The sequence below is a fragment of the Podarcis pityusensis genome, assembly GCF_964106645.2.
Source record: "Podarcis pityusensis genome assembly, chromosome: 2".
Lineage (NCBI taxonomy): Eukaryota > Metazoa > Chordata > Lepidosauria > Squamata > Lacertidae > Podarcis > Podarcis pityusensis.
Window position 1 is genome coordinate 36,133,240 of NC_138029.1, and position 14,429 is coordinate 36,147,668.

General features: G+C 42.5%; 1 protein-coding gene across 4 annotated transcripts in view; it reads right to left on the reverse strand.

Annotated features, from left to right (window-relative positions):
- Positions 1-3,135: 3,135 nt before the first annotated feature.
- RNF157 (ring finger protein 157) overlaps positions 3,136-14,429 on the reverse strand; it is a 77,865-nt gene continuing 66,571 nt past the window's right edge. For 2 of the 4 annotated variants that reach the window (XM_080993760.1, XM_080993759.1), the window contains 2 exons: positions 8,570-8,610; positions 6,064-6,202 (listed from right to left, as the gene is read on the reverse strand). In XM_080993760.1, the coding sequence (XP_080849886.1) occupies positions 8,570-8,610 (41 nt within the window). In that variant the 3' untranslated portion in view covers positions 6,064-6,202. Of the gene's footprint in view, positions 6,203-8,569; positions 8,611-14,429 lie in introns of all 4 variants that reach the window. The other 2 variants (XM_080993757.1, XM_080993758.1) reach the window with 1 other exon arrangement.

A 14,429-nucleotide genomic window follows, 5' to 3' on the forward strand; every position in this document is an offset into this window, starting at 1 on the left:
GAAGAGTCATTGCTTGCCGTTGGAGGGGTGCGGAGGAGGAGAGGGCATTCATGTGCAAAGGTCTTGGCTCTCCTTGAACCTTGGCCATGGCTGAATTAATAGTTAGCCTTTCATGATGCTAAGAAATTCCGGGGGCCAAATTGACCCCACGTGCAGTTTGGGCCCAGAGAAGGCAGCCAGCACGGCTTTTCCCTTCTGCTTACCCGCTTCAGTTCTGAGAAGTTTACCTTCTCCCCTTGACCTTTGTGTAACCTGAAGTAATTAGATGAAAGGGGATAGGGGGGGAAATATTGTGTGTGTAGGAGAACTGCAGACCCTGCATCTAAAAGGTTGCTGGGTGTGCCCCCCTCTTTAATTAAGAGGCTACAGCCGCAGCCCTATATAATAGGATGCCCCCTCCCTTCTTTCAGAAAAAAAGGGGTGATTGAAATGGATATTAGGTATTTATTACATGTTCATGCTGTTCTTCCTCCAAAGCGTCTATGGTAGATTATATAACTCCCTGTCTTTTTATTCTTACAACAAGCCTGTGAGGTAGGCAAGGCTGAGAAGTACTAATGAGCTCAAGGGGAGCTTTATGGCTGAAGTGCCATTCTACCATTCTGCCTACAATTCTCATTCTCTCTCTCTCTCTCTCTCTCTCTCTCTCTCTCTCACACACACACACACACACACACACACATTGAAATCAAGTACATTTCCCACATGGAAATCTGTCTTAGAAATGGAAGGTGAGCCTACCTCGTCCAGGTCAGCTGATGCTCTGAGGTGTGTTTTATTCTGGAGAGCTTCAGCAGAGTTTTGCTGGGCAGAGTTGAACTGTGGTGACATCAACACACCTGGCTAGTAGTGTCCAAATATTTCTGTTAATCAGTCACTTCCCCTACAGTCTTTGAAAAATTAAAACAGGCTGCAGTAAGGTATGGGCAGGCAGGGGAGAAATGGACAGAAACCCTCCCCGTGTCAAAAGGACAGCAGAGATGTGGAACAGTTCTCAAAACCTTGTTTTGATTTTGCCCACAGCCCACCAAGACAATTGAGTCTTCTACCATGGCTGCTTTCAGCTGAACCAGAGTGGTGGACTGGCTAGAGTCTCAGACTAGGACTGGGTAGATCTTGCATTGGCCAGTCAGTATCTGTTAGGCTAAACCACCTCACAGGGTTGTCATGTGGATTAAATGAAGCAGTGTGCTTGTGTGGAAATCAAGTACACTGCCTTGGGCTCCTTGGAGGAAAAGCAGGATACAAATGTTATGAGACCAGTATCACTCCTTCACACATAAAGCCAATCTCTTGCCCTTAAAGATCTTTTCTCTCTCTCTCATATTGTTTATCTGACATTTACATTCCATTGCCCTCACAAAAGCATCAGACAATGCTCCGCTAAGACAGTTTACCCACTTTGGAAGCAGGCCCAGTGCCAACGGCAGAGGTTGCAACATACCAGTTGCTCACTCACAAAGAGCGGCGCACATCTTGAGTTAAAGGGTGCTCTCTGCCGTTTACACTTCTGCTCTGCCAATCTCAGAATGGAAATTATATTGGCACAGTTCCTCCTCTAATGATTTTAAAGCACATTGTCTCCAGTGCACCACCCATTACCGACTGTCTCCAATCCCCCAGTTATCAACCACCCTGTTAAATGTTCATGCGGTAAGCGTTACTGCTGTGAAACCGAAACACACACATTAGCCCCCCCCCCATCTTCCTGGCAACCAGTTAATAGGGCACAGTTCTATTTGCTGGCAAAGTTAGAATTGCATGGTGAGCATTGTTTAATTTTCAGTAGCAAATAAATAGCTGGTATATGTGAGAATGTGGAAGGGTGAAGGACAGTTGCAATCTGAAAGGACAAACCTAGTTCTAATTCACAGTGAAGTTAATTTAACAATCTGTAAGAATAAATAATTATTGCAGCCATGTAGCTTGTTCTTGTAGAACAAAAACTGTCCTGTTTCATCATGACTATGCTTGTTTATAAAGGCAAGGGGTACAGAAGATGCTAGAAGTTGTCTTCCTTGAGCCCTTGAACCACTATTCAGGCGTTAGGGTCAGGGAGGTGTGACTCATGAGGTAAAAAACCAGCAACCCCAAACCTTCCTTTTCCTGTGCTATATCGGGGGATTTTAGGAGGGAGGAAAGTAACGGGGACACCTTCTTTTCTTTTTTACCCTCCAGAACCTCTCTGTCCCCCAGTCTGTATAGTAACACAATGATTAGCATCCTGCCTAAACTTGAGCCCTAGAATCCACCATCCCAATATTTTGCCAGCAGTGAGATACTATACATTTTGGAAACATTAAAAGCGTTTGTTATTTTTAAGGAAAAGTTTTGATAAATAGGGGAGATGACAAGCATTCTGGAGTGCATCTTTATACACCGTGTTCATCACCCTACAAGAGAGCTACCCCCAAGAGTCACGGCTCTTGCAGGGATAGGTGGCGCTCCAATTCTAGAACTAACTCACAAAATCCAACTTACAAAATCACAAGGCTGAAATTCAACATTCTGCAATATTTGGATTTGTAATAACAGATGTTCTGGTAGTAAATTCAAATTTGGGTGGCAGAGACGTTCTGCTGGTCAGACCTTGTTTGTGACCAGACTATAATTTAGTACTGGCAGATCTCTCCCACCCATTTCTTCTCAAAAAGCTTCTCATTCATGTAATTTCTACCTCTTGTGTAATTTGCAAATCCCTTTCTCTGGGGCAATAAGAGAGTGTTTGGCTCTTGCATGCCATCTTCTGATTTCAAAGACTCACTACACCTCCCATATAACTCACTGTGGCCCTAGGCCGTTGTTTTAAGTGACGCAAATAATCGTTCCGGCTTCTATAGATCTGTTACTCAGTTCCAGGCACATCAATAAAAAGATGAATCCTGACATTTTGAAAATGGCTTTTGTGTTGCTGAGATGTAGATGTCACAAGAGGAAGCAGATAGGACAATATGTCCTAAGGAATGTTAGAACAGCCCCGCCCCCCCATCAAAATTTATTTTTAAACAAATGAACTGACAGGCAAGCAGCAGCCTGCCCCTATGACTTAAACCGCTGCCCGTAATAGTGTGGTGGTAACACATCTTTTACCTCAGACAATGACACACACAAACAATTCCAGGCAACAGCTGTCCATCCCTTGTAAACAGCTTTATTCACTCTTTTAAAGAGCCATGCAGTCATAAATACATATTGCATTGCTGCCACTGAGGTGCACACAAGCGTGTCTAGAAGGTTCCATAGTCCCATGTTGTGGCATGTGCACCCATTAAGAACAGTCTGACTGTACTCTTCCATGGGGCACAACTTGCTTCCCTGCTGCACGTGCCTGCTTCACAGTAACAAATTCAGATGGACACCATCTTGCACCTGCAATTTCTGTTGCCTTTGACTGTCCCCCACCCCTGTAAAGGGGGGAAATAACAAAAAGAAAATACATTTCTCCTCAATAACCCCACCCCACATTCCATCCATGTTGCCACTATTACAATTTTCCGAGAAATCTCTGGAGCATAAACAAGGGTTTGCTTCATAGGGGTATGTGAGGGGGCTGAGGAAAAACACACAACCATGCTGTCTATGCCAGTCCTATTTTTTGTGTTATTGCTTTTCCCAGTCTTCAGGTCTTGCTTCATACAGCGTTTTGAATGCTTAGGTAAATCTTGAGAAAATGCACTTTATCCTACAACAGGCTTACTGGTGGAGCAGTGGGAAAAGGAGAACTTGATTAATTTAACTAAAGCAAGCATTTCTGGTGTTCACCAACCCCACTATCCCTTGTGAGGACTCCCAAGACCACACGGCCATTTTCCCAAGACTCCCATACTGAAAGCTCCTCAGCGTGGTAATTAGCAGGTTAAAGGCTGTATCCAAGGTCTCCGGTTCTAGTTTTTTGTCATGACCACCAGTCAATTACAGTAAAGGCCAGAGCCACATGACAGGCATTTCACAGTGGAAGGTGTGTATATTTACCCCTTTGTCTCTTGTAAACAGATTATACAGAAAAACCTGACTGACCAGCTGGGGTGGGGTGGACAAAATAACTATGTGCACACTTGGGACGCAATACCTCTTTGTTGTTTCTAAAGACACAACCGATGTTCTCCAGAAAAACTGAAAAGTGTCCAGCATTCTTCTTAATCCTCTCATTCCCCTCTTCAAGGAGAAACAAAAAGTAGACAGGGAAATGGAATATTGAAGGGTGTGTTGCTGGTGAAGACAATGCAACACAAATGTTTTCTTGCTTGACCATACACAGGAAGATGCGACAGAAAGGCCTGAGACAAAGTCTTTGTCTTTGATGATGGGGGCCAGTTAACACAAAGCTAAAGATGTAACCTGCTCTCCTTCTTCTGGAGGATCAAAGGAGTCTGCCCAGAAAGACTTGTGAAGCCATCTTTGTGCTACACCATTAATTTTGTTCTACAGTAGGAAAGAGCTAAAGGAATGAAAGTGGTAGGAGGCGAGAGTAGTCAAGCCCAGCTCAAAAAACCCACCACCAATCTAACCTTACCTGACCAAGAGGAGACTTCACTCATCCCCACTCCACCCCCCACAGTTGCAATTGCTCAAATGCCACTTTATGTTCCTTCCTTTTTTCTTTTTCTTTTTGCCAGGGTGTACTAGAAATCACACCCTCAATTCAAGAACAGCAAAACTTCCAATGGTTTTAGTGCAAATATTCTCAAACAGCAGGTTCTAAAACGACTGTGTTGGTGATTCATCAGACTGCTGGCAACTAGCCTCTGCACAGTAGGGGGAGGCTTGACAACTCAGCACAAGGAAGGATGAGAGTTTCGGCTCAACAGGTGGGTCCCAACCAAAGACCAAATTCGACTGCTGGGATGGACAGCTTGTTAAAATGACTGGGGAACTGCTGGCTTCAGCAGGACTTGTGTACACTCATCACCAAGGAAACCAAGACCATTAACAGTGAACAAATGCATAGCTAATGATGCATTTAAAAGGCCTTTATCACATAGGGGGAAGACTGCACTTTTAAGTAATGCCATGCATGAAGTTTAAGGGACAGTCTGCCTTAATAATATCACTTTACAAGTGCACTTACTAACGCTCCTCTAACTTGGTGCCAGTTAATCTTTTCCCAACCACAAGTCCACATGCCTAACTTCACCTGTTCTGTCACCTCTGATGGGGTCCAAAATTAGCAGAAAACAGCCACTAGGGCGGTGTTGTGTTTTCACACAATGAATCTCTTTTGTTATTTTCTCTTGACTGGCTGTCTGCTTACCATTTCTCTCCCCCATTCTAAGATACAGCTGCTAGATGTTCCATATTTTAAAGGGGGGGGGGGACCCTTTGTACTAGATCTTGCCACTTCTATGCAGCATAGAATTCAGCCCAAATCTTGAAGAATAATGGATACTACATATCCCCCATATTGATTGCTTAGTTGTGACCTGGAATCATTATCTGGGCAGCTCAAAAGTCTTCAGGGTGAGTGTAGAATGGGTGAAGGAACTATAAACTCATTTCTTCTGCTATCAGGTCTGCTGCATGTATTAGGTGGCATCGAATACATGTCTTCCACACTGCGTAGATGTGATAGGGAGCTGTGCCAATGCATTAGTTTGCAAATATGAATTTGTCCTCTGTGTACATTACATATTTACAGGTACACATTCTACATGCACCTGTCAAGAATTATAAATAGGTGAAGCAGCATTAATTCCTTGATTTTTTTAAAAAAGGGAAACGGGTGTTATGGCAATTACCAAACAATTATTCGGTTACACCATAAAGACAAAGATCAGCAGAGAACAGGGAATGCTGAGTTGACAAGATGATAACAGGAGACAAAGCATCAAAGTTTATGGAGGCAACCATCATTTGAACCCAACTCAAGCCATTCAGCCAGTCCTACTGTGTGTTCGTTTTAACACAGAATGATTACAAGGGCAATGTGGATTCTTGGCTACCATGTGTGGTGTTTAAAACAATGTCACATCATCTGCAGGGTTTGACAGGGGTAATGCCCACAGCTTTGCTGCTTTAAGTGTTTTAGGGAAACATGTTCAGTGCTGTGATTTTCCTCTCCACACAACGCAACATCATCGAGGGCACAGAAGTCCCAGCATGCATTGCAAATCTTCATCGTACTCCAGGTTGATGCTGCTGGCAGAAAAGTGGCGCCTCAGGGTCTGGCTGTGATTCAGAAGATTGTCAGCTGACGCCTGGATACCTATGAGAAGAAAAGTAATGGATAATACTATTGGCGAGAGCTTAGCAGGATAATAGGAAGCAGAATACCAGCGCCAAAGAATGGAAAAACAAGAGGTTTGTGCTTTAAAATCTAGGCAAGTAATAGATGTAGTGGCCTACAGACTCTGGCAAGAGTACTGGAAGACTGGTTCTTAATAACAGCCAATAACTAGGGGTGGCAGTTTTTACAGAACTCATTTTAGGTCCTCATTGAGCCCTGGGTTCATTCTGTAACACTGACATTTGTTACAAGGTATATCTGAATTTCAGTAAAACTAATTTTTATTTTATTTTAAAAAAATATTTACCTTTTCCTACCTGCACTTAAAATATAGTAATGGAGGTTTGTCATAATTTCTTCTACCACTTTAACCATCCATTTAAAGAAAAGGAAACTTATCATGCTCTTAAGGTCCTCCAGGTGATCATGAAAAATTGAACAAGCCAACCAACATAAATAGCTGTTTATAGTATCTTCACTGCAGGTTTGACAGGTTACCCATACAAGTGTGAATATGGAAGCTGCTGCTGTGGTTTCAAACAAAATGAAAGTTTCTGAAAGTACACAAAGCATGCCTACAAATGTCTTCCATATAAGAACAGGCAGATGGTGTCTGGAAGTATCTTAGGTGCCTTCCTAAACTTAGCAGCCTCACACTGTGAGAACATCTTCAAATGGTTGCTGGATTTAGTAAAAGGAATTGCCCGTGAGGCTCTTCATTCTAGGAATATTTTGGTATCTTCCATTCCGTAAGAACAGTCCTATTGGCCTAGGCCTGTGTTCTGTGATCGCAGATGGACAGACTTAGGAACTTGATAACATAACAGGCCCATTTTAACAGAGTGCTGTACATCATTCCCTATAACTCTAACTTATCTTAGTTTAGCTATAGCCCAAGTATGAAAACAGCCGCCCTGGGCACAGCGCAGCTATTTATATTCTCATCTTTGATGCAGTGAATAAAAAGTAGACATTTTAATTATTTGGCATCTATGGAGCCTACAGTCAAGAAATGCCATAGGTTATAAGCTGGGATTTTCATTTACTACAGGAAGCAACTAAGTACATCTTTCATGTGCTTTAATTTGACCCCAAGGCATTATATTTGTACTAAACAAAAAAAAAAGAAAGAAAACCACTTGCCAGCCTACAGCATAGTTATATGCTAAATGAGGCAATTAACTCCTGCAAAACAGCTCTAAATCTCATACACTTTGCAGAGATTTCATTAGGAAATCATTGCTGCGTAGAGAGAAAGTGCAACTATTATATAGAAACCGAATATCCAGCAACGGTTATCTCCCTCCCTCCTGGACTTAATCTTTGAAGTATGAGAAATCCCCCTTCATTCGGGAATGGGCCCTTGCTGAAATGTAAAGTTAATTGTGATGTGATAGCACAAGGAATTGTTTACAGCAACCTTTTGAATAGTCAAATTTAGTCAATTCAGCAGCATTAGTCTTTTTGCACTCTTGCGAAGGAAACATTTTATGGGCATTTGCTAATCAAAGTGGTTGAGCGCCCAAGACAAAAACAGTCAATATATTTCTGTAGTCCGACAGATTAGTAGATAGATATAACAGAGAGGGAATCTAGTTGATATTGTGCACTTGGACTTTCAAGCAGCTTTAGACAAGCTACCTCACCAAAAGCTTCTGAGTAAGCTTAGCAGTCATGGAATTAGAGAGGTCCTGTTGTGGATCAAGAAACAGGAAGTAGAGAAGAGGGATGGAGGGATGTTGAAAGTGGAATCCCCCAAGGATTGGTACTGGGACCCGTATTTTTTAGCAGCCTATCCTAAGGCAAAAGAGAGTCAAGAGTTGTGGTGGGTAATAATTGCCCCAGTACATGTGAACTAAAATCCATCCCACTATACCCTTTGTAACATTTGTGGACTTAGTCCCTGAACATGAAATAGCCTGGGTAACCAGTACATGGCTAGAAACAGAAAAATGCACCCGGGCAAACGGTTTGCCTTACAGTGTAATCTAGTGCATGTCTCCTCAAAAGTCAATTTCATTGGGTTCAATGGCAATTACTTCTAGGTAAGCATGTGTAGGATTGCAGCCTCAAATTCTGTAGCTTGGCTTTTAAAAGTCTTTTGCACCAATGAGTTAAGAAAGCCCATTCTGCAGTTGTGTTTCGGTACAAAAAGTGATTAAGAATCACTTGCCCCTGCCAATATTTCATGCGCAAGAGGCAATCCTTCCTTTTTTCAAAAAAAGTGTGTAGGGGGTGGGGACTGTGTTGATCAAACAAAGCCTTAGAGAGGAAGATTATATTGCAAAATGAAATCTAGGTTTATTCAGACGAAGTGAGCAGCAGAGGACTTCGCAAATCTCATACCTATTCCTCAATGCTTATGGGGCAGGATTCCGGAACTGCAGCTGTTTAGTAGGAAAGACCAGAAGCAAATGGTGAACAAGAGAAAGGACAGACAACACAAATGCAAATGCATGCAACGGAGAGAGAGAGAAAGAGAAAGAGAGAGAGCACAAAAAAGGGACAAAACAAAAACTATCTTCTAACATTGTAATCCCTAATGCCAATCTAGGAGATTTCACATAGAAGCCTGTGTGCTGATACTCTTAGGAATTGTGTTCCAAAGCAGTGGCAATTTCCAAGCAAGTCTTGGTTACTGTGAGTAGCCTATCACAAAGGGATGGAACCCAACCCAAGGTGTCTACAAGAAGCATGGGACAGACCATAGGTTTAATCCAAAGGCTGTTTTCTTCCACAGAAACATTTCTAAAGCAGATGGGATGGGAAGCAGGGGCCCTTGATTAATGGATGTTCAAGAGAGGGCTAGGCACTCTAGAACGGTGCTGCAGCAAGCTAATCCTTGCAGCCCAACTCAATTTGAGCTCTACCCCTGTAAAACAGCTCACATCCATCATAGATATTGTTGGTCCAGACCACAGTTTGATGGCAAGCTAGGCCATTAAACCTGTAAAGAATGCTAAGAGGAGAGCCAACAGTTTCACAGAGATTCCCTGCCTCTTGCATGGCCAATGATGTCACAATATAACATTGTTATACATTCTATAGCAGAGAATTGGCAGCAGATTGCGGGGTGGGGGCACAATCCATCAGACACAGCCCCCAAAGGCAGACATGGGACATAGCATTTTGAATGGGCCGAGCTAACTTTTCTCTGGGCTAAATGTTAGATGTTACGGTTGATGCACAGAAGACCTACTCTTAACTTTCCATGAGACCCCAGCATTATTCATTTAGTAGTAAAATCTATGCTCTATGTTCAAAAGGGATTCCCAAAGCAGCTTACATTGATGTTGGGAAAACAAATTGCAAGACCAAAGTGTTGCCATCTGAAATTTAAGGTCACTACACTTTGACTTTTGCACGGAACCTTAAAAGAAGCAAGAAGTGTAAGCTATCCTGTGCCCCACATTCTTGGACCTTCATGTTTAAACATAGGGCAGTTTCAATAAGCATTATGTATTAACACAGAAAGATGCAACAGCTAAGGTGTGTCTGTCTGGTCATAACTGGAAAGTACAGTTGTGTAGCCTCTAGAATACAACAGATGTGCATATACCCTGTTAACAATGGCTCAGGGGTGTCGATGTTAAGAGCTCAATAAACAATTCCCCCTGAGTATTCTGCTTGTAGCTGGGAGACTATCTCAGAAGAGCAAAATGCGTAGCTGGAGACACACAACAAACTATAAACATTTACCTATAACTGGGTGCCAAAGGAACACTATTTGGCCCTGTGATAGCTGCAGCACGATCCCTTGAGATGGGCCAACATGATCATTGCCAGCTAGCCATGCTCATCAAGCTGTTTGAGTGAATTACCACTTGCCCAGTTGCCAATTTACTTAAAGGCCCTGTTTGTGCCACTTTTTTTTCCCCTACTTGGGAAACACAAAACATGCAGAGATTTTTGAATAACAAATAATACATGCATGGACTGGTTTGCTGCCTTCCACCTCCCATATACACATGACCTTGGTGGATATTTAGAAGGGAAACATACAACAGTATTTGACACCATTTCTGTATTTTGCTCTCTGGCATGTACACCTGAAAGAAGTGGTCTTTATTCTCTTCTGCATCTCTTATGTTGTTTTTATCAACATCTGAGAATTATTTAGTCCCACAGCTGGGCCACTACATCTGGCTATTAACCATATCAGTAGGCATTCCCTTTTGCGTTTGTCCCTGCCTTCTAATTTGTTGGTTCTATCATGCCAATTAAGTGCTGACAGAGCATGTGCAGATAGCTGTGTGTCCACTTCGTTATATATATATATTCCCCACCCAAGAAGTGTGCAAAAGTACTTAAACAATAGTAAATTTGCTTGTGCAGTTTTTTGGTTTGTGCAAATCTTGAGTGATCTAAAGAATACATATATACATAGATGGCTAAGTTCCTGACACACCGTTATTGGCATGCTAGAAAAGAAATGAAGACAAATGTAAATTCTCAAGCACACACTTTTCAGATTGTTGCCCAATAAATCTGGTGTAGGTTTTGTGCAAATCTGAAAAAATTAACAAAAATATCTCCAGAAATGGTTACAAGCAAGGCTAGAAGAGAAATGAAAGCACTAAAGAAGTAGTGTACATAGGAAGGAGAGTAGCAGAAAGTGACAACACAGAAACAAATTGTCCATGACCCCAAATTGAGTGGCTTGGAACCTGATTTCCCCCAACTTACTGGATTTATCCCCGTATCGAATAAGCCAAAATTTGTAAGGGAAAAGCATCAAAACTGGTGTTGTGTGAGGGCAATGTCATGTGCACTATATGCAAATCAATTGGGAACACAAACAGCTGCAAACCCACATTAAAACCCAGTGCAGACAAGCCCTAAGCCAACTATCACAGATTCAAAATTAATACAGTGGTACCTTGGGTTACATATGCTTCAGGTTACAGACTCCACTAACCCAGAAATAGTACCTTGGGTTAAGAACTTTGCTTCAAGTTGAGAACAGAAATCGGGCTCCGGCGGCGCAACAGCAGTGGGAGGCCCCATTAGCTAAAGTGGTGCTTCAGGTTAAGAACAGTTTCAGGTTAAGAACGGACCTCCGGAACCAATTAAGTACGTAACCAGAGATACCACTGTACTTTGCTTTTCCATCTCCCATACTTACCTTTGTACCTATTCACTCTTTAAAAAGGGGGAGAGAACCCAGAGACTAAAAGTCCTTAAAACAAAGAGACTGAGCTGGGGCGGGATTGCCCTCCTCAGATAAACTGAAGTGGAGTACCTAGAAGTGCTTTTTTGTTTTTGTTTTTAGGAGTTCAAACTTTGGGGTGAAGGAAATGGAGTGTGAGGGAAACAAGAGGACAACTTCAGAAATGCACCCCTGCCATTAGATCAGCCAGGCACAGCATTACTCCAGCCATATACCAAAAAGCTCAAGGGCACAGCATCTGCGAATAGGCAACTCAAGAAGTCTCATTCCCCATTCTGCTTTACATATATAGCTTGTGCACCATGGAAGCAGGTACATGCTGCTTCCTGACTGGCTGCAAAGCAAAGCATGGGTTTGCACAATAACACGCTGCAGCTAGGGAAAAAAGAGGACTTGGCTTCGTCTGTTGCATAGAGTGAAGGGTGGGGGATCTGCAAAAGATTCCTGCAAGCAGCAAAGGGTATGCAAGCCAGAGGAGGCCATGACACCTCTGGTGACTGTATAGTAATTTATTCCACAGGTCTCCTGATGCCCAGCTTCCACTCCTACAGTTCAAGAAGCACTGCAGGCAACGCTAGGGAATACTTCCTGTGTCTATGCAGATAACAGCTGGGATGTGATAAAGATGTGATCTTTCATCCAATGCAATTCTTGAATTTAGCCAAGGTTCTGGGTTTGGAAGCTTTTCTACAACCAAGTATGCTAGGGAGTAAGTTCCACTACAACACATTTAGAGAAATATCTCATAATGCTCTCCCACTGCTGCAGTTATGTGATGAAATAAGAGACAGGAAGAATAAGAGACACTGCTACAATAAGTAGGTCAGTAGCTAACTCATTAACTACTGCTATAGTAAAGGTAAAGGGTAAAGGGACCCCTGACCATTAGGTCCAGTCACAGATGACTCTGGGGTTGCGGTGCTCATCTCGCTTTATTGGCCGAGGGAGCCGGCATACAGCTTCCGGGTCATGTGGCCAGCATGACTAAGCCGCTTCTGGCAAACCAGAGCAGCACACGGAAACGCCGTTTACCTTCCCGCTGGAGCAGTACCTATTTATCTACTTGCACTTTTGACATGCTTTTGAACTGCTAGGTTGGCAGGAGTAGGGACTGAGCAACGGGAGCTCACCCCGTCGCAGGGATTCGAACCGCCGACCTTCTGATCGGCAAGCCCTAGACTCTGTGGTTTAACCCACAGCGCCACCCACGTCCCACTGCCATAGTATAGGCCTTTAAATATGAGAAAGTTTTGCTTTCCTAAAAGAAAAACAAACAAAAAAACCTGACATCAAGTATTATGGAGATTTATCTGGAGTGATGTACTTTTTCGGGGGCGGGAAGAGGGAGGATTTGCTAAAAGTAATATTTTGCATGATAGTTCACATGCTATCATTAATGCACACTGTTGTTCACTTTAAAAGCACAGAGATGCATTACAAAGCCTCTTTTTTTTAACCAGTTTGCACCATATTGCACAGTATATTAAGCTACTGTTCTATATCTTTCCTTATTCAAAAACTCATTGACAAGCCTGCTATTTCACAGGGTCTAGGCAGCTTTAAATAGCTCAGCTGTGAAGTATGTTGTCCAACATGTCATTCCTCCTCCCCACTTCTTGTTCTTCTGATAGAACTGCAACCACTGTTCTGATACCTGATGCTATATTTGGAACACTTATCCACTACACCAGGTATGCAGTTTTCAAGAAAATCAAGGACATTCATTACATCCATACTGGTGACTTTATTGAATAAGATGGGTTGCATGTGTCAGCCTGTGTTCTCTGGTTCCTCACTGCCCAATAGCCATTTTAAGACCCCTGGAAAAAAATGTTCCAGTGATTTATTTTATTGTCCTCCAATAGCTTGCTTGACTGAAGCAGGATTTCTAAGTTTAAAAGATCACAATTTGAAGGGTTATGGATACGCACTAAATTGTACTTAGCAAGGCATTTGGTTAAGATTTTGCTCGGGTCTGGGCTTATACACAGAGCCATGATCGCTTGAAGGTACCAACACTGCAAGGACATAATAAGGTGCAATATTTTAACCTTGTAACTATAAATGACCTTGCATGTGGCTGTGTTCAAACAATTCCTGCCCCAGAAGAAAGATGGCATTTGCCACTATTGTTAGAGGGTCTCTTATCTGCGGGGACATATGCTTTTGCAGAGCAAAGCTTGGATTAACTGCAGAATTTCCCAAGTGAAATAAATTACACAGAGGGACAGCACAACAGAGGAAGAGAGCTAGCTTGCTAGCAGCTATGTGAGAAAGCTCTCCCTCTCCGAAGCAGTGAATTACACCAACCAAGAAAGATTCTTTCAGGTATCTCAACTTTACAGCCTTGAAAGCTTTAGCGAAAGGCAAAATAAGCAAGAGATGGGTTGCTATGGTGTTACAAATGACAACAAATTTACTGACATGGGAGGACAGGTCTGATGCACCTGCATTTTAAAGATTTGGGTCATAAGCCAGAAGAGGTTAGGAACACTTAAATCCTATTAAAATAAACAGAAATTAAAACACATACTAGGTAAGTGTTCCAAGTCCTCTCTGGGTGGGACACATGAATGCAATCCATCCAGGGCAGAGGTGCACAAGACCCTTATATTTCAATGAACCGGCACAGACTTGTGCCCATGGTTTCCAATCACTGGAAATAAAAACCAACAAATATTTAATTTTCATTAATCCTGGACCAGGCAAGGCCAATTTGCTCAATTATAATGCATGAGTCTATTCCCCCCTTTTCAGTTTTGTCCAGACCCCTAAAGGTCAGTCAGTAAAATTTACAGCCATTTCAGCAACCCGGAGAAATGGAAAGGGTGGAAGCATGGGCTAAGAAAAGAAAAACAAGAAATTTGCTGGCGTAGAGTGAACATGAACTTTCACACTGATGAAACCCAGTGGGGCAAAAAGATCAATGAAACAGCAAAGAGACACACAAGGCATACCCGGGGTTAATAACAAAAAGTAAGGGGGGGAATGTGATACCAGGGCTAAGCCAAGGAATTATTAAGCATGTCTCTAACA